Source organism: Rhinolophus ferrumequinum, chromosome 7, assembly GCF_004115265.2.
Source record: "Rhinolophus ferrumequinum isolate MPI-CBG mRhiFer1 chromosome 7, mRhiFer1_v1.p, whole genome shotgun sequence".
Classification (NCBI taxonomy): domain Eukaryota; kingdom Metazoa; phylum Chordata; class Mammalia; order Chiroptera; family Rhinolophidae; genus Rhinolophus; species Rhinolophus ferrumequinum.
Genome location: NC_046290.1, coordinates 20,770,437 through 20,791,506, shown reverse-complemented (window position 1 = coordinate 20,791,506; position 21,070 = coordinate 20,770,437). Strand labels below are relative to the sequence as shown.

General features: G+C 38.5%; 2 protein-coding genes across 2 annotated transcripts; both read right to left on the bottom strand.

Annotated features, from left to right (window-relative positions):
• Nucleotides 1-2,911: 2,911 nt before the first annotated feature.
• LOC117025122 (Golgi phosphoprotein 3-like) lies at nucleotides 2,912-9,489 on the bottom strand. The gene is made up of 2 exons (XM_033110897.1): nucleotides 9,402-9,489; nucleotides 2,912-3,461 (listed from the first exon to the last, which is right to left on the bottom strand). The coding sequence occupies exons 1-2, from the start codon at nucleotides 9,487-9,489 to the stop codon at nucleotides 3,037-3,039; spliced, it is 513 nt and encodes a 170-aa protein (XP_032966788.1). The 3' UTR covers nucleotides 2,912-3,036.
• Nucleotides 9,490-17,647: 8,158 nt separating this feature from the next.
• LOC117024956 (ATP synthase F(0) complex subunit C3, mitochondrial-like) lies at nucleotides 17,648-18,342 on the bottom strand. Its single transcript, XM_033110702.1, has one exon. The coding sequence runs from the start codon at nucleotides 18,221-18,223 to the stop codon at nucleotides 17,900-17,902; it is 324 nt and encodes a 107-aa protein (XP_032966593.1). The 5' UTR covers nucleotides 18,224-18,342; the 3' UTR covers nucleotides 17,648-17,899.
• Nucleotides 18,343-21,070: the final 2,728 nt, after the last annotated feature.

Below are 21,070 nucleotides of genomic sequence, written 5' to 3'. Positions count from 1 at the left end.
AATATTCTATATCTTGAGAGAGGCGTGGGTTACACGGGAATATGCAGATCGAAGCTCACTAAAATCAACACATGATTTGTGCATTTCATGGTATGTAAGGTATACCTCAGAATTAAAAACCAAAAAAAAAAAAGGATAAAATTCCATTTTCAGTCATGGTAAATAAGCTCTCAGCAACTTAAAGATCAGAAGACAATTTCCTTAACCTGATGAATTAAATATCTCTCTCAAAAACCTATAGAGAGCAACACTTTAAATACAAAATTTAGAAACATTTTTATCAAAGGCAGCTAAAAGAGACATTGCTAATATCCGTATCGGTCAATATTATATTTGCCACCGTAATAAAACAAAGAATGAAGATATAGCAGGACTTTTCACTATCTACCTTTTATTATTTCTTGAAGGATGTGAATATAATACCTATTCCAAAATTAAATGAAAACAGTATCAGAAATAAACGTTGCTGACTTAGCTCAGGAAAAAAAAAATAAATGAGCTATAATAATTTGAAATGAACCTCATCCTTTTCTGATATTATCTGTATAAAAATATCCAAGAATATCTATAGACATGTTATTTGATCTCTGGTGTCTCTTCTTTTTATAAGGACACCAGTTTTATCAGATTAGGGCCCTACTCTAATGACCTCATTTAATCTTAATTACCTCCCCAAAGGCCCTATATCCAAATACAGATGTATTGAGGGTTAGGGGCTTCAACATATGCACTTTTTATTTATTTATTTATGTATTTATTTATTTATTTATTTATTGGGGTGACAATTGTTAGTAAAATTACATAGATTTCAGGTGTACAATTCTGTATCACATCAACATATGCACTTTTGAGGTGCCATAATTCAGTCCATAACAGTCAGATTCACAAGTTCATTAGTGTTCCACTTATCTATTGTATAAACCACCCCCAAAACTTATTGTCTTAAATGCAACAATAATTCAGTTATGTCTCATGATTCTATGGGTGGGCTAGGCGATTCTTCTGCCTCGTGTGGTGTTGACAACAGTTTTGGCAATTTTTTTCACTAGCACAAAACATGGTTTACCATCCTTCCAGACTTCAAGAGTAATTCCCTCACTGCTTTTCCAGCCTCCCCTAAGTCTCCTTGCTACCCTTCCCGCCTCTATCCACCAGGCAGTCCCAAGGCCATGTCACATGTATTAGGTTTTTTACTATAGAGCACCTCATTTTTTGGGTACCATTTTCTCTTGCAGCTAGTCTTTCTTGTGGAAAGACACCTCAAAACTTAGTGGCTTAAATCAATAAGAATTTGTCATTTCACATAATTCTCTGAGTTGGCTGAGCATTTCACTGCTGCTTTCACTTAGGCTCATACATGCAGCTGCATTCAGCTGGCAGGTCAGCTGGCTGGTTGCTGAACTTAGCTGAGACAGCTGGGTTTCTCTTTCCATATGCTCTTTTATCCTGGGCTTCATTATGCTATGGTGGTCTCAGGGCAGCATTCCAAGAGAATGAAGGCAGAAACAATATCACTTTATCTGTCCCAAACTCTGGGACTTACAAAATGTCGCTTCTGCCACACTCTATTGGATAAAGCAAAGAACAAAGCCACCCCAGATTCAGGAGGTTGGAAAATAGACCTCACCTTTTGATAGAAGCTGCTGCAAAGAATTTGTGCCCATATTTAATTCACCACAGAAAGTTTGCCATGTTCCTAGATGGAAAGAATATCATAAAGATGTCAGTTCCCTCAAATAAATCTATATAGTTAATGTCATACCAATCAAAATCCCCACAGGATATTTCAGGAAACTTGATAAGGTATTTCTAAAACTCATACGCAAGAGCAAAGGGCTCAGAATTACCAACACAATTTTGAGGAAGGACTGGTCCTCAGTTACCAAGATTTATTGTGAAGCTATGGTAACAGCACAGCTTCATAATTGAGGAGCAATTCATGTGAAGTCCACACTATATACAGTATAAATGCGCTGTACCTTAACACAGATGTCTTTGTGGAACAATTTACCTATGATTGAATGATGAAAATATCCAAATACAAGATTGTGGAAAGCAAAGTTTTTCCAGCTTCATTGAGATATAATTGACATATATATATATATATATATATATATATATATATATATATATATATATATATAATCAATTGATATAATTGATATATAACACTTGTGTAATACAAATTCATTACCACCATCGCATTTAGCTTACACCTCCATCACATCATATAATTACCATTTCTTTTTGTGCTGAGAACATTTAAGATCTCCTCTCAGTAATTTTCAAATACAGTATTATTAACTGTAATCCCACGCTGTACATTAGGTCCCCAAAATTTATTTATCTTATAACTGGAAGTTCGTACTGTTTGACCTGCATCTCCCCATTTCCCGCACCCCCCAGTACTTCTACTCTGTTTCTATGAGTTCGGCTGTTTTAGATTCCACATATAAGTGATATCATACAGTATTTGTTTTTCTCTGTCTGACTTAGCATAATGCCAGGAAAAAATACTTCTACGGTATGCATCTTCAACTGAGCTCTACCATAAAATACCTCATAAATACAGCTTTTTGCTTTTGGTGACTTAAACACTTTGTGCGTGTGTGTGACTTCTGTCTCAATTTTTGAAGAATATAGAAGAATTTTTACTTGAGGAAAATTTTAAACTGAGGAGATACTAATGATGTGTTTGGAACTGGAGGTGGTTTGAAAGTAAACATAATGGAATTCCAAACCTATTATAGTGAGAAGGGCAACTCCCTTGAACCCAAGATGGAATGACATGCCAAATAGGCAGTAAAACGTTTTTCTAAACTTAAATAGAAATCTCACATACCAGCAGATTCCTACACACACACACACACACACACACACACACACACACACACACACACACAAACCACCTATCATTTCATAAAACAAAAGCTAATCAATTATAATGTGGGAAAGTACAAATGCAGAAAACCAGAAGCCGAGCGAAGAAAAGCTCCTGGTTTACGAGCGAGAAGGAGAACACTTCCTTCTGAGCAGTTACTTGGTGAACGCAGCCACCACCGCCCACAGAACCTCGTTGGCGTTGGCCTTCAGACATTCCACTTCGGGGTCTAAGTCCAGGAGCTGCCGCACTCTCTTGGTGGCTAAATCGTACTGCTCATCCAGAAGGGGCGCAAAAGCATTCTCCAGAACATCGGAGGCATGGGCGAGGTAAATGAGGGCCAGCAAGCGCTTGTCCATGCGGTGAGGGTCATTCACCCATTTGTCCAGAACAGCTTCCTGGACCTTCTTGATGAGGCGCTGCTTAATGTTGTTGTTGGTGAGGGGATGTGTCGTCATGTCAAACAGTAGGAAGTTCTGTTTCTCTGTTGTCAATACGCCCTTTAGTATCAGGTTGTTAGCTAATCTTTCTTGCATGTTTCCTAACTGATAACACAATTCAAGGGGATTCCACGTATCACCTAAACAAAAGCTTTTAAATGTTAGAGAAAAACATCAGCTGTTATTTTCTTTGTTCTCTAAATATGAATAGTAAAACACATTCAATCATAGCTGGTGTGTTTCTAGAAAAGTGGAACACAAGAAGGGTGGTATGTCTGTCTGTGTTCCCAGAATGTGAACTTTTTGTGGCCCAGGAATCATATTTTATTAATCTCTGTAGACCCGGCAACAAGTATTTTCCTGGAACATAGGATTTGCTCAATAAATATTTGGAAAAGAGAATGAATAAACTGATCTAATACATGAATTAGAACAGATTGCTGATAGTTTCATTGAGAGGTAGAAATGAGCCAAATTGTAAAAGGATAATTTCTGGCACATTTCTTTTGGCATGAAGGTGTCAATAAATAGCCAAAGGATAAATCAGACGGATTTATTTATTTTTGTTGTTAATAAACTTTTAAAAAGAATAATTTTAGCTTTATAAAAACCTTGTGCCGATACTAGAGAGTTCCCATATGCCTCACACCCAGTTTCCCCGTTACTGCAGTACATTTGTCACATTAAGGAACTGATACTGACACATCACTTTAACTGAAGTCCATACACTCTTCAGATTTCCTTAGTTTTGGCCTGATGCTCATTTTCTGCTCCAGGATCCCCTCCCAGCCACCATATAACCTTTATTCATCAGATGTCCTTTGGTTCGTCCTCGCTGTGACAGGTCTCCAGACTTTTCTTGCTTTTGATGACCTTGACAGTTGTGAGAAATACCGGTCAGGTACTTTACTGCTTGTCCCTCGATTGGGATTTGTCTGATGTTTTTCTCACGATTAGACTGGGGTTATGTGTTTGAGAGCGGACCACCAAGGCTATCCATTAGGAACGTGATCGACCACTGTTGATACTGACCTTAAGCACCCGGCTGACGTAACGCTTGTCAGGTTTCTCACTATGAAGCTATTCCTCCTGCAGGGCTTCCCATCTGCACTCCTGGAAGGAAGTCAGTGTGTGCAACACACATGTAAGGAGTGGGGAGTTAGGATACGCTTCTTTGAGAGTGAGGTATCCACTTAAATTATTTGGGATTGAAAGTTTTCTTTTTCATTAAAGAATTAAATTGAGATTCTCATTAAAGATAGCGGGTTGAATAAACACGCTGTTCCAGATGAAAGTGCTATGAAAATGAGAGTAAAAGGATTTTTATAGACGCACAAGCCCATAATGAGATCAGGAAAGAAAACAATAGCAGTAAAATTTGGGACACTACAAAGTACGTTGAAAATGGTAGGTGAATTAGTGGATCCACAAAAGCTAATCCCAAAGTGGCCGTGGGCAAAGCAGAGACGTAGCCTACTTTACCCTGCAGAACCCCAAAGATTCAGAAACTGGCACCAGACAGCTGTGAACTGGGGAAGGAGGAGCAGATAATGGTAGAGCTAAAAACAGAGATTGTTGGGAAGTCTATTTAAAAAGCATCTCCAGATCTCCTCCTCTACTCGGTGCCACCACCCCAGTGTAAGAGAATAAAACAATAAAACAGGGTCTCTTGACTCAGGGACACAAGGCACAGTTGAAGGAGGCAGGGAGCTCCTACAGAAAACAAGGGGATTAAGTAAAAGCTTATGTCCTAAAATTGATGACATTTCAGCCTTCTCTTTCCTCTTGACGCATGGAACGCTAGAAGCTAGGATTGTTCTGTCCAGTCAAAACAGTGAAGAGTCTCCTCTGGAAAATTCCACCAGCCCAAGAGAAGAAGGACGGAAAACACTGACATGAAGATATTCCCCAAAGAATGACCATGACGCCCCCACTTCGCCACCTCCCACCGCACACCTACACAGCTTCCAAATAACTTTTCTGGCCTCCCTTTCTAAATATAAGCAGATTGCTAGGGAGCATCATACATTGGGCAAGAACTCTGTAATGTGAAACATAGAGTTCAAACTGAAATATTAAAATAACAAACATATGTTTATAATCTCACCAAAGTGTAAATAACCCAAATGTCTAGTCAGCCGGTGAAGGACAAAACAAAATCAACACAATACAATACTCCTCAACGATAAACAGGAACTAGTGCCGTATGCTGCAACGAGGGTGACCTGCAAAAATATCATGTGAAGTGAAAGAAATGGGATACAGAAGAACACATATCATTATGATTCTATTTATATGAAATGTCTAGGAAAGGCAAATGTATGGAGACAGAAAGCAGATTAGTGGCAGTTTGGGACTAGCGTTGGAAATGGAGATGAACTGCAAACCGGCACAGAAATCTTTTCGGGGTGATGGGAATATTCTAACACTGGATTGCAGTGGTGGTTGAACGACTCAATAAATATACTAAACGTCAATGAATTAGACACTTAAAATGGGTGAATTTTATGGCATATAAATTATATCCCCAATTAACCTGTTTTTCTTTTCTGTTTTCTTTTTAAAGGAACTCGGAGGAAACTCCGAGGGAGAAGAAAAATGGGGAAAAGAAATCATTACTGTTCTCAGAGATATAAGAGAGGATGTTATATCCATAAAACAGGAATAAAATGGTAGTTTTAAAAGAAGAATATTTGGAGAACAACAGCACAAACATTAGGAGAATAAATTTGGATGGCAGAAATGAAAACCTCAGTAGAAAAGTGGATGATATAGTTAGGGAAGCCAAGCTGTAGAGCAAAATAATTACACAATAAGAGAGAAAACTTAAGAAATTAGTTGATCAATGCAGGAGGCTTAAAAGCTGAATAATAGGAGTGCCAGAGAGGACAGAAAAGAATGGTGGAGAAAAGTATTATAAAATCACATAAGAGATTTTTCCAGAGCAGAAGATGAGCCTCTTCTCAAAAAGCCCTTTTGGTATCGAGCCCAGTGAATAAAAGACAAAAAGCAAACAAAACAAAACAAAAACAAAACCCCCAACAAACAACAAAAAACCAACAACAAAAGGCTCATTATCTTGAAATTTTAAACACTGGGGATAAAGAGAAGATTCTAAAAGCATCTGGTGAGAGTGAAGGGGACGGGGTTGAGACAAATAATGGATAGAGGATTGTGAATAAGAATGGCATCAAATTTCCCGAATGGGAGGTAGACCTTCAGATAATGAAGATAGACCTTCCAATTTCCAAGGGAAAATTGTTTTGTTTTAAACCAAGAATTCTAAATAGACTTCCTAATCACGTTTCTTAGAAAGCCAAGAATGTGTGTGCGTGCACATACAAAAGGGCTCAACTTAGGAGGAGATTGAGGTATTAAGATACAAGGAATGGAGGAAACAGGATCCAATAGAGGCAAAGAGAATTTCCCTGGTGATGGCAAATGAAAGTCCCAACACAACAGCGGACTGACAGGGCCACAGAGGAGCCATTCAGATAGCCATAAGAGAGAGGAAGCATTGGGAGGGCTGTCTGGGACTGAAGAAGGTGGGGGATGGAGACACAATTCCTCAATTACCTAACAAGTTTTGTAAAATTTTACAGAGTTGTTGAGGAGGTGGGAATATCTAGTCAGGTGTTCAAAGAAAATTAAGAAAATGTTTTAAAATGAGGCCACTTTTAACTTCAGATAAAAACCAAGTTATGTGAGAAAGGATGTATAATCATGCCACTTGGCTCAAAAGTAAACTACATAGTACATATACCTAGTCAAAATTATGAAAACACTGGGTACAGATGTAACAGATATTTGAGATATAGTTTCATTGAGAAGATGGTGGAAGAGAAAGAGGGGCTACAAATGATCTAAAATCCTTATTATCTATAACTGGAAATCAACAGTTAAGTCTATTCAGATGAGTCAAGGGAAGTAATGTATACATATATGATTTAGAAATAAGAGAAAATAGCTAAAAAAATTAAAATTGGTTACTTGGTGGATAATGGGGGTAGGGAGGTGAAGAGAATGGACCGCTGTTTTGTAAAAATTACTTTATTGCAATATTTGATCTTTTATACTATTCAAACAGCACTTTGCGAAAAACAAAAGTTGATGAAAATAATAGTCATTATATTGAATGCAAAGAATATATAGTTGAAATTATACAATAATAATAGCCAACTATGTTATGGTATTAATACTGAGTTTAATACACACAAAATTTTATTTAATCATGTGAGTTAATACCAAAAAGAAGACATGATTTGGAAAAGCCATTTTGCTCTTTATGATTTGCTTTGTAAAATTGGAGTTTTAAAGTTGTGATAATTAATTCACGAAGGGTTGAGGATTTGATTCCTGCTTTCTGAGGTTTATTAATATTTAAAGTCCGAGTCCGTACTTGAAGCATAAAGAGCATTATCAAATTAAAGAGTGGCAAATCATTCCTCTTTGAAGAAAAACATTACAACTTGCATTCAAATTCCTTCCTTATCTTTTTAAAAGAGGAAAGATAGCATTGATTTCAAGTCTCGTTATATTTACTACCCTAAGACTTTGTAAAAGGTAATTTTACTGAAATAATGGATGTAATCCTGATTACTTCTGGGTTCAATATATGTGCACACGCCTACACATAAATATTAAGAAATCAGGAACAGTTATTTTACCTATCTGCAGTCCGAGCCCAATGATGGGACACCCTCCTGCCTCCCTCCTTCTCTTCCTTTCAGAAGCATTTATTTTTTTCCAGTATTGGCTGGGTGTCGAGGATACAAAAAAGAATAACAATTCTTTCTACAGGGAAATTATAATCTGGTGCCACTTTACACAACTAACTATGAAATATATGAAAAGGGAACACAGTATGTACTAGCACACAGTACTACAAGAATAGAGAGGAATCAGAATTTACAGGGTGTTTGGGGATAGGGTACACTGGCAAAAACTCTCCAAAGAGGACACTTTCTCACTTTGACTTGGAGAATTGGACAAACCAAGGGAGAGGGCCCAACGCCCCAGGGGCAGAGGGAAGAGTAGGCGCAAAGCACCCACGGCCACGGGCAGGTACCGTGAAATGCATAGAGTACCTAGAAACCCTGCTTCCCAAGGCGGTTCACTTTTGGTCCCTTGTTCTATGACCATGCACACACTCTCTCACAGTCATCAGCACACACTGGAAGGAGACTAGGAAGCCTGGGTGCGTTGGTGTCAGAAGTGGACACACCTTGGGTGGAGGGCAGGGTGGGCTCTATAGAACAAGGAACGGCTGTTTCATTTCTAGCACAGAGAATGTATTGTAAGCACATTCAAATAAATGAATGCTCTCTGCATAGTACTAAATTAAAAATTCTTGGACCAAAAGATTATCTTCAAGTTCCAGATTATTTAGGTTAGTGTCAGAAAAGACGTGATAAACCATTTATCTGTACAAATTGGACATGAGATGTTTTTTCATTTAACAAGTATTTATTGGGCACCTGCTATGGGCTGATGGCAGTATTGTAGGTACTGGGAACAAAGAAAGTTCTTACGATTCTGACACATATTCTAGTGGCTTCTATTCATTTATAGTCCATCATTATGGATTTAAAAAACCCTAAAGCACCATTGCCAGAAATCAAATTAAAAATTCATCAAGGCCAGTTTAAGGGACTTACCAACAACATTGAACTTCGATGCAAATGTGACAAGATAATTAAAAAATTTTTTTTGCTAGGAAGAAACTACGACATTGCCTTCAGTAATATATTAGCATCACAAAATTGAAAGGGATTCTTTGATAAATCTGATCGTCTAGTGCCACCTTGTGTCCAAAGTACTCAATTATGTGATTCAACTCTAAAGATTCTGTGCTAGTTTCCTATTGCAGCTTTAACAAATGGCTACCAATTTAGTGGCTTAAAAACCAACACGGATTTATTATTTTATAATCCCGGAGGACATAAGTTTATAATGGGTCTCAATGAGCTAAAATGAACGTGTCAGCAGGGCTGTGTTCCTTCCAGGCCTTAGAGGAATCGGTTTTCTTACCTTTTACACCTTCTTGAGGCTGCCTGAATTCCTAGCTGGTGGCCCCCTACCACCTTCAGAGCCAGCAGTGGCCAGGCGAGTCTTCTCATGAGTCACTCTGACACTGTCTCTCCTCTTCCACTTATAAGGGAGCCTCATGATTGCATAGGGTCCACCTGGATAATCTGCGATTCTGTCCCCCTCTCAACGTCAGTTGATGAGCGAACAATTCCAGCGGCAACCTTAATTCTCCCCCGTCACGTGAAATAACATACTCACAGGTTTAGGGGATTAAAATGAGGACATCTTTGGGAAAGGGGCATTCTGCCTACCACAGAGTCTATTAATATTTTTTTTCTGGGGGCAAAGAAAATGGTAAAGACATTAAACTGCTATTCTGGCCTTATTTGTAAGTTGGAATTGCTGAACAGAAAAAAAAAAATCTCTTTGCCATTGTGTGTAAAATAAACCAAATATTTAGAAAGTCTCCCAGTGATTTTTTAACTTATGTTTTACTAATCTTAGCTAGAAAAACCCAAAACTAAATATAAAAGTGTTGTTAATATTGAAATTATTTCAAGCTGACAAAAGTGTAAGCCCAAATATTGCTAGATCATATGCAACATAGACAAGAAAGTGCTCTTGTTTGCTTACAGGGCAAATGGTTTTTTTCACCAACTGGTCAGAATTAAGCTCACCAAAACTTGAAAGTAGAAACCTCTGAAAGGATGAAAGAAGGAGAGAAAAGAGGAAGAGAAGAGGTGGATTTGGGCTCTTTCCCGAGCTCTCTGTTACAGTAAAAGATGAGCACTCACTTTTTATCCGTCATTTGCTCATGAGAGCAAGAGTAACAGTTCTGCTTCCTCTAGATTTAATGGGCTACTCCTGGAGTGGCTTTCAGGTAAACGTGATCCTTTCCTTTCCTCCAAATGAACGTACGGTAGTATATGCTAAGCAAACATCAATGGAAAATCAATAAGATAAAATGCTTGTGTTTTCAATCGTGCTTCCCCTTCCTTTTCTGGAATGTCATACATAGTGTGCTATGGAACGGGAACACCAATATAGTGCAGAGAGGATGAGGAAAATACATAGTAATTGTGGATTTACTCTTCTGTTATAAAATTTTGACCAGCTGTGAGCAGGGCTGACCAGTAGTGCAAATCTTTCCAGGGCCTGTGTAAGGCTTTTGTCCAGCTTGAGGGATGCTGCATCCAAACATTTAAGTGCCTCCCACAGAACCTCCTCACAAACTATTTGAATAAATAGCAGTCGTTAAATTACAACTTAAGTCCTGGCAGTAATATGTTATAATTTTTACTGTAGAGGTGTAGGTGTCTTTTGTTAAAATAGTTCCTTAGTATATTGTGAATTTTAATGCTTTTTAAAATGGAGATGGTTTTATTGCTTCCTTTGTAATATGTGTGACTTTTACATCTTTTTCTTAGCTTTTAATATTGGCTAGGACCCCATTATAACATTGTCATGCAGGAGACCCTGCTCGCTGTGCCATGTGTCGTGCGGGGTGGCCTGCGGGATCTCAGCTCCCGCTCCACACATAAGAACGCAGGACATGGTGAGGCCAAAAAGGAATACCCACAAAGCCATAGGTAGGGGAGCCATAGCACTATACTCTCGCTGGCAGCTAGGTTGGAGACACAGGAAGCAGGAGCCACAGAATCCGCAATCCACACTCCACCACACTCCACCGTGCTGACTGCAATCCGCACTTGCTAGCTTAGCCACCACCTTCTTGCTAGCCCCCATTTTCTGCTAGCGCAGCCACGGCAGTTATATTAGTGGCCAATGGCTCACTGGTTACAGCTGACGGCCAACTAGCCACAGCTGATGGCCATCCAATCACAGTTGATGGCCATTTACTGAGCCAGCACTTTTCCACGTGAGGCCGAGAGCCTGGAAACTGCACTCCTGGCTCTGTCCCCAAAAACATTGAACAGAAGTGGTGAAAGCGAAAGTGTTAGCCTTGTTCACATTCTTAGGAGGAAAGTATTCAATATTTCACTTTAGGTTTTTCCTAGATGCCATTCAATAAGAAGTTCCCTTCTAGCCTTAGTTTGCAAAGAGGTTTTTGTTTTTAAATCATGATGGCTACTGAATTTTATCAGAGGAAGTTTTTTTGCATGTATTGGTACGATCATATGGTTTTTCTCCTTTATTCTATCATGTGGCAAATAACATCAATTGATTTTCAACTGTGAAGGCAACCTTGCACACCTGGAAGAAACCCACCTAAACATGATGTAGTATTGCTGCTTTCAACTTGCTGATATTTTGTGAAGGATTTTTACATCACGAGAGAAATTGGTCTGCAATTATCTTTTCTTGTAGTGTCTCTGTCAAGGTTTTGGCAGGGTTGTATCAGTTTTATAAAATGAGTCGGTATCTGTTTCTACTTTCTAAAGGAGTTTGTGTAAGATAGTGTTATTTCTTCCTTAAATGTTTGATAGAATTCCAAAGGGAAACAATTTGAACCTGCAGTTTATTTTTTAAGTTTTTATTTAGATTTTTATTTTTCAGTTTATTAGGAAGAGTTTTGATCATCAATTCAACTTTAAAAATAGAGTTACTCAGGCTTTTTATTTCTTTTTATCTCCATTTGGTAAATTGTGTTTTTCAAGAAACTCTTTTAATCTAATTTTATTAAAGTTTATTGGCATTTAGTTGTTCATTATATTCCTTTATTTGCCTTTTCATGTCTGTAGGATCTGTGGTGATATCCCCTCCTTCATTTTTGATGTTTGTTAAGTATGCATTCCCTCCTTTTGTTTCTTGATCTGTCTGCAGCATTCCCAAAGTATCTTGTGGAAGTGTTCTTTTTTTCCCTAGGATGAACAATATGGAGAGGCTAACACCCTCTTCTCTCTCTTTTCTTCTATCTCCCATCACACACACATACACACACACACACACACACACACACACACACAAATACACTCAAAGACAGACTAGACCTAGGAGATCCCTCATTTTCTCAATGATAAGTTCCTTAAAATGTTTTTTGGACAACTAGAATACATAAACTTTGGGGGATGTAAATAAAGTACAAAAATATCTACTTATAATTGCTAATTACTATAATTATACATACATAGTTCAAACCAAATGCTTTATTGAGTTAAAAATATATGTATTTTTACCATTTTAAACATTTACCATTTTAAACATTTTTAAGCATACAATGCAGTGGCAGTAAGGGCATTCACAATGTTGTGAACCATCAACACCGTCCATTTCCAGAACATTTTATTTTCCCAGAAACTCTGTGCCCGTTAAACAACAATCCCCCATTACCTCCTCCTTTCGACCCCTCTATTCTAGTTTCTATCTCCATGATCTTGCCCATTCTAGGTACTTCGTACAAGAGAAACCATACAGTATTTGCCCATGCAGTGTTTGGCTCATTTCATTTAGCATGTTTTCAAAGTTCATCCATGTTGCAGCGTATGTCAGAATTTCATCCCTTTTTATGATTGAATAACATCCCATTATAGGTATACACCACATTTTGTTTATCCATTCATCTGTTGACAGGCCCTTGACAGGTTTCTACCGTTTGACTACTTTGGATAATGCTGTTATGAATATTGGTGTGCAAGTATCTGTTTGAGTCCCTGCTTTCACTCCTTTGGGTATATACATAGGAGTGGAATGGCTGGATCATACAGTAATTCCACGTTTAACTTTTGAGGAACTGCCAAACTGTTTTCCACACTGGCTACACCAGTTTACATTTCCACTAGCAATACCTGAAGGTTCCAATTTCTCCAAAGCCTGCCAACACTTATTTTCCATATTGGGTTTTTTTTTTTTTTTAAATAATAGCTATCCTAATGGGTGTGAAGTGGTATCTCATTGCGATTTTGATTTGCATTTCCCTAAGACTAATAATGTTGTTTCTTTTCATGCGCTTATTGGCTAGGTTTATATCTTCTTTGGAGAAATATGCCTATTCATGACCTTAACCCATTTTTTTTTTTGGCTATTGTTTTGGAGTTATTTATATATTCTGGATATTAATCTTTTATCAAAGATATGATTTGTGGGCTAACTCCTATTCTTTGGGCTGTCTTCACTCTCTTGAAAATGTCCTCTGAATTACAAAAGTTTTTACTTTTGATGAAGTCCAATTTAATATTTTTTTCTTTTTTGCCTATGCTTTTGGTGCCATATCCAAGAAATTATTGCCAAATCCATTGCCATGAACATTTTTCCCTATGCTCATCTAATAGTGTTACAGTTTCAGCTCTTAAGCTTAGGCTTTTGATCTATTTTGAGTTAATTTTTGTATATGGTATCACATAAGAATTGAACTCCCTTCTTTTGCATGTAGATATCCAGTGTTCTCAGAACTATTTGTGAAAAAGACTGTCCTTGTTTCATTTAATGGTCTTGGCAGTCTTGTTGAAGTCAATTGACTACATATGTTTGGGTTTATTTCTGGGCTTTCTATTCTATTCCTTTGGTCTCTACGTCCGCCCTTATGCCAATATCACACTGTTTAGATTATGGTCACTTTGTAGTAAGTTTTGAAATCAGTAAGTTTGAGTCTTCCAATTTGTTCTTTTCCAAGATTGTTTTGGCCATGGCAGTCCTATATTGAATTTTAAATACTGATTTTTCCCCCCTCTTATACTTCATGATTCCATTTTAATCAAACGTTTCACATGCAATATAGTCTATTCTGCTATAATTCTTTAAGGTGTATTAGCTCATATGAGGTTGGAAAGTAGGGAAATGAGGTCAGTATGCGATGGAAACTATACTGATTCATCTCCAAAATTTCCCAGCATGTAAATGTTTTATGCCAAGTAGAGCAGTGAGATGCAAGCACATCAGCATGGTTGAATACCGCAAATGCAAAGTAGAGTATTGAAAACAATGCCCTTTCTCTCCATGTTCTTTTTAATTGTTCTTTTGAAATACAAGTACAAAAGGAGAGTAGAGTTCACAAACACTTTTCTCCCTACTTCCCGTTTCTCACAATCCCATAACCATTCTACAATGAACAAAACCAGAAAAATAGCATTGGTAAATACTATTAAACAAACACCGACTTTATTTAAATTTCACTAATTTTCCCCTTAATGTCCTGTTTCTGTTTCAGAATCCAATTCAGGATGTACATTGCATTTATTTATTGTCTCCTCCAATCTGTCATGGTTCCTCGGTCTTTCTTTGTCTTTCATGACCTTGATAGTTATTTTGTAGAATGTCTTAAAACTTGGATGTTTTCTCATGAATACACTGAGGTTTTGCGTCTTGGGAAAGATTACCACAGAAATGATGTTGTATCCATCTCAGGGCATAATGATGTGAATGCAATTTATTATTGGTGAAATTCACCTTGATCACTTGGCTGAGGTGGTGTCCGTAGGACTTCGCCACAGTAATTTTTTCTTAGGCAATTGATACATATCTCAGAGACATACTTTGAGACTAGGAAATACCCTATTTCTCCTCAAACACTCGCAACCAATTTTACTATCCATCAATTGACCAGGCTTGCAACAATTACGGTATTGTCTGCCTGGTGGTGATTTTTATTTTTTATTCCTTTCATATTTATTAGTTGGAATGTTTTGTAAGGAAAAGATACTGTTTCCTCCATTTATTCATTCAACTATTTATATCAGTAAGGACTCATGGAAATTTACTGAGTGAAATCCAACACTATTATTATCTTGTGGCTCCAATTGTTCCAGCTCTGTCCATGGGGAACTCCTTCACGTTGGTTCCTCTGTCTTTTTGACATGTGCCTATTCTTTTTCAAGTACCTCAAGCACCTTCTTATTTTCTGATACAACAGGTCATTCCATGCTCATCTTGTATTTTTCCAAAGTAGACTCAGTTCCTTCTATCGGAGAATGGTGTTTAGAATCCAAGATCTAGGTTCTAGGTGTGCTCATTGTCACAAGAGTACCACTGTTGCTAGGCCTCCTTAGCAGATGGAGCTAGGAGATGTATGTAGGTATACTAACCCATGCACACACACACATTTAAATGTAGGAGTGTGTGTGTATTAAATATATATTAAATACTTTAAATGTAGGAGTGTGTGTGTATTAAATATATATTAAATACTTTAAATGTAGGAGTGTGTGTGGATTAAATATATATTAAATACAATGATTTTAATATTGATACCTCTGATTCCCACTGAACACCGCAGGTTACTTCTAACCATCCCTCCTTCCTTATTTGTAACATTTGTCTGAGAATAAGAAACCAGGCCCTTCTATACAACATATTCACTTATTTGTTCAGTGCTGGTATACACACAAAGTAGTTACTGAATTTCCCATACTCCTGTGAGAAACAAATTTGCTAGCTAGAGTGTAGTAATCGTAAACAGTTTCTTTCGTCTTTAGCCTTTCAGTATCCAGGTAATATATTGTTTTCCAGAGTTACTTAGGTTAGTTCTTTTCTTTCCCATCTCCTTCAGTATGGTAATGTTAGTCTTTTGTAATATATTTAATTTGTTCATTTATTACTATTTGTATTCTATTCTGGGCTCTTCTCCCATCCCGGTTGATTTTAATACTTTTTTTTTTCCCTGTGGATATGTGAGACATTTCTATGGAGCTCAGAGTTAAAGAGATACAGGAGGGATATTCAGAGGAGTGTCCCTCTCTTTTTATCTCTATCACTCACCCCTCCTTCCCCCTTCTTTTTTATCCTTTTTACCCACACCCTATAGGTAACCATTCTCTTTAGTTTCTGGTTTATCTTTCCTGTATACATTTAGCACAAATACGATACATGTGTACTTTCTTATATATCCTCCTTGCTTAAGTGAAGGGTAACATACTAATCTTTTATACTTTGCTTTTTTTTTTTCTTCTCATACCCTCTTCTTCCTTTTGGCTCAATTTAGTTACATGCTCTATCTTAGATATGAATAATACTCTTTTTTTTTCATAATACTCAGTTTTCACCACCTTTGTGCATTGTAATTTTGTTGCCATATCCCAGAAGCCCCCACCATTTTCTGTACCTCCTTTCATCAAGGTATTTTCAGTTGGTTTTTATTTTTTTAAAGATTGTAATCTTACTGTAGTATTTCTTTATTGCCTGTTACTATGCCAGTATTTCTTACTGGATTATGCCTTTCAAAAAAACTCTTTTTCCAGAATTGTATAGGCTTTGAGTGGTCTGCTTCAACAGTTTGCCCCCATAAGCCCTGTAATTTGTAGTGTGCAAGTTTGCAAAAGATAAAGCTTTTGCAAAAATTTTTTTTAGCAGCAGAAATGCCTGAATCAGTAGTTTCACCATTACTTTTTCAGTCTTCTAACACATTTCAAGAGGACATCATTTTCAATTCTATCTAAATCTTTAAGAGATCAGTTTTGATTTTGTATGTGATGCTGTTCCTGAAAATTTTATTCTGAGCCACGTACCCATATACTGTTTATTATCTACTGACCCACTGATTTCTATCCACTTTCAAATGTCTTGTTTATAATATCTTGCAGCTGTGACGCCATCCTTTAGGAACGAGTAAATCTGTGTAATTTTCTTTACCTCCTTAAAAAAAATCAATTCTATTCTATAAGCATCCAACATTGTTCAAACTCATGTAATTAAGGAGATTCAAACAAAGAGGCTACTGCTTACTAATCAGTGGGTAATGGATCAGCTTTTGTTAATGGGTGCAGAGGGAAGACTAGCTAAAGTTGCTTCTCAACACTGGTGAGAAGGATGCTACTCTCATTGGAGACGAGTGCAGAGTTTGTAAATCTTACTGTGCATACAAATTACCCAAGGCTCTCATTGACATGCAGACTTTGGTTCCAAAAGTCTGGGGAGGAGCCCAAGATTCTGCATTTCTAACAAGCTCCCAGGTGATACCGATGCTGCCAGCTTAGGTGGAGGTTGTAGATATTAAGACTCGACACAGCATTTGGTAGAACCTTCCACAATAATGGAAGTTTTATCATCTGTGCTGCACAGTAAGGGAGCCACAGGCCACAAGTGGCGACTGAGCACTTAAGTTGTGGCTAGTGAGGTCAAGAGGCTGAAGTTTAAATTAAATAAATTAAAATTAATTGAAAAAGCCACAGGTGGCTGGTGGTTACTGTCTCTAGTGAATATCTTTTAAAAAAATAAATGTATAATCATGTACTTGCCTCACACAAATATATAATACTGGTTTTTAAAAATATGTTTTCATAAATGGGATGCTATTGAATACATTATTCTAAACTTTACTTTTTATTCTGAATATGTCTTGGAGTCTCCCTGTCAGTATTTATTTACATCAATCTTTTATTTTTTTTATTTTTATTTATTATTATTATTTTTTAAAGTTTTCATCTTTAATGAAATGACTTTGGAAATAACGTATATTTCCATGACACCAATACTATAGTTTTCGGAGTCACAGTAAGATACACAATTAATCCGTAATTAAGATGAATGCCAACATTTCAAGCAGTAATTTCTGTTACATGGCAAACAAAATCAAGAAAGCAACCGTCAAACAAAAGAGACCCATAGCTTCAGACAACGCAAATCCCAGGATAGCATATGAGAACAGCTGCTGCTTCAGCTAAGGGTTTCTGGCGTAGCCAATAACGATAAGGCTACCAAAGACTGTTCCAATACCAGCACCAGAACCAGCCACTCCTACTGTTGCAGCACCTGCAACAATAAATTTGGCAGCAGTATCAATGTCTCTGCTGATTGCACTGGTCTGAAACTCCCTTTGGATTAGCTGAGACACACCATTCTGGGCCCCATTAAATACCGTAGAGCCCTCTCCAGTCCTAGCCTCTGGTCGGGATAACACTGATGCAGAAATTGGTCTGTATGTAACTCTGGATCCAGCTCCGATCAGAGCGGGGGTGCAGGCAAGCTTGGCGCAGGAGAACATCTTACACTCCTCGGGGCGGCGCGGCTGGAGGACTTGGGTGACAGGCGACGTGGGTTCCTCTCCCGCTTCCTCTCGTCCCGGGACGTGGCGGCGGCTGCGGCGGCGGCAGAGGTAGAAGGAGTGGCCTACATCAATCTTTTAAATGATTACATAATATTTCACAGTATGGATTTACCATGGTCTATTTAGCCATTTATTACTGTACTGATGTATACTTAGGTGGTGGTCTTTTTTTTTTTTTGCAACTATAAATTATGCAGGTAAACACATCTCTGTGCACATCACTTAAAATGCATGTTTGAGTGTTTCTACAGGATAGATACTGAGAGATGGAATCACTGGGTCATGGAGAGTGAATGACGTTTTCTCTAGGAACGACAGAAAAGTTACAAAAAGAATAAAGTTCACAGCCTGTAGAAATCTCTTTCTGGAGATATTTTGTACATATGCAAATACCCCCACTTTTTCTTTTCCCATTTATACAATAGAATATTGTACATACTATTAATCATTTTATATTTTCTGCTCGCTCCTAAGAGAGTGTTCAACATCAGCACACAGGAAGGACCACCCCCTTTTGTTTAAGGGTGCCACTGCATGGGTGTACAACAATTTACCCAGTGTCCTGTCGAAGAAACCTCTCCCCAGCTTAGAAGTAGGCACAGATATTCAGGCAGATGGAGATAAAAATGGCATCCTCAATACTGACAAACTGATATTACAGCACACGGCTTTGGTCTGTGGCAACAACTGGCTTCCTAATACTGCACCCCAGAGAGAGACTCTGCCATCTGCTGGCACCACTGGACAACTGTAAGCCTCTCCCACGGGGCCTGTTCTTACAAACTTATGGCATGGAAGGACAGAGAAGAACATATCCTTCTGTAAGAAGGCATCCCGAAATTCTGTTCTTTCACTTTTCTCGCCTGCAGAGGAGTTAAAGGGCAGAGCAAGGCCGAGACTGTAATGGAAGGTGCCTCCATAAAGAAGGAAAATCCGAAGTGAGGACTAATTCTCCTCTTCCAACAGCCGGCAAGGCTGTAATCTGAAAGCAATATTGTTTTTAGGGACCAACAGTTCATCTCATACAGTTTTCAGAACGTAGTGTCGGATGTTAAATGTGAATTTCAGGCAGGAAATCAAATTATATGCATTTTTATGTCAGGTTGACATTAAGCATTCTGGAACATGGTTCCTTAAGGTTTTTATCCATAAGAAAACAGATGACAAAATAGCTGGAAAACTGACATGATTGCCTTTCGTTTGTAACGGATATTCTATGGAAGCAATCATTAGATTACAGGTATTATCGTTTAGCTCTTTTGTCCTCATGCATTTAACATGTCTAATCCTTGGTAAATGTTTGTTCTTGCATTACAACCTGTATTTGTTCAATTTGCTCAGAGAGAACATACTTACAAGAGAACGCATAACAGGATAGAGAGTATGGTTTATTACTGCCCAGCCTACAGAATCACTGTGATTTTCTGTACTCATTAGTTCATTCAACAGTGTTTGAGGCCCGATGATGGACTGGAATTATGCCAGAGACTGGGGCTAGAAAGATGTATGATGATGCCCTCAAGCTCATGGCCCACTGGGGAGGACAGATGTAAACAAAAATGTGTGATGCTGGAACACAGTCGAGGCCCCTAGGAAGAGCGAGGGCCACAAACCACCTCTAAAACAGGACTCTGACAGGTTAAGTTGTCCAAGTTCACCTAACTTGTACTGACTGAGGTAGTACCATGTTTCCCTGAAAATAAGACCTAACGGGAAATAAGCCCTAGCATGATTTTTCAGGATGACATCCCCTGAACATACGCCCTAGTGCGTCTTTTGGAGCAAACCTTAATGTAAGACGCGGTCTTATTTTTGGGGAAACACGGTGCCTGAACTTGGGCTGATTTCAAAGCCACCAACCCCTCAGGTTCCACTCTGTGATGCTAGTGCCACTCGTTACCTGTGCCCGCTCCCGACAGGGCATCGCTGTGGAGGGTGAATGGCACTGCTGTGTAGACCTCAGGGTCGTTTCTGTCCAAAAGCTGGCTTTCAAGCCTACCTCCAATGCCGACTGCATCCCTGTCTCTCCCTTGTTGGGGGAGCAGGGTCATGTCGGAAGGGCTGCTAGCTGACCTCATTGGGCCAAGCTGAAAGAGGCATCCGATCCCCTTTCTAATTTTTTCTTACCTTCCACAAGCGGAGGCTGCTCTGTGTTAAGGCCGAGGCCCAGAGGAAGGAAGTGCGTGGGAGGGGTTCGGACATAGTCCGGGGGCTGGAGATACTCTGCCCCCACCTCTTGGTCATCCTCTGGCTTTTTCGCTCAAGGTCACCCATAAATCAGCCATGTCAAAAATGATAAGGGTAACCCTAGGTTCTATGAACGTAGTTTATAATCCTGGGGGTAGCAACTTCCAAACTCTGTCTACGTCAGATTTAGTATCACAAATCCTAGCTTTATTAATAAGCAGGCAGGAGGGAAAGTGTAAAGCGAAAAAAGAGCTGGGGCAGGCTTTGATTTCCCTGACCCCTCCCCACCAACTACACAGGAGTACAAGTTTTAAAAGTGAATAAATGGACACCTGTACCAATTGCAAAACAAAACTTTAAAATTATGAGTAATTCTGCTAAAGCCGTTAATCCTTCCTTTACGGGCAAGGACCTGCCTTCTTTGAATAAAGAAACTGAAATTCTATTATTAAATTAACAGGAATCAAGTGGAGCTAATGTGGGGTTTAAAAAAAAAAATCGGCATTTAGGAGAGGTATGAGCAGCAGTGGAGCCCTGCGCGAGCCCCCACAGGCCATTCTAATTAGGGCTGAGTTTGGCAACGACCGCTGGTGTTGA

What these genes read in the sequence shown, in the direction of transcription:
- LOC117025122 (XM_033110897.1), bottom strand. Translation starts at nt 9,489, where the DNA reads ATGAGGCTCCCTTATAAGTGGAAGAGGAGAGACAGTGTCAGAGTGACT. An exon ending in CACTGCTGGCTCTGAAGGTG is followed by an intron (nt 3,462 to 9,401) that starts GTAGGGGGCCAC and finishes GCTTTTGTTTAG; the next exon opens with GTGATACGTGGAATCCCCTT.
- LOC117024956 (XM_033110702.1), bottom strand. Translation starts at nt 18,223, where the DNA reads ATGTTCTCCTGCGCCAAGCTTGCCTGCACCCCCGCTCTGATCGGAGCT.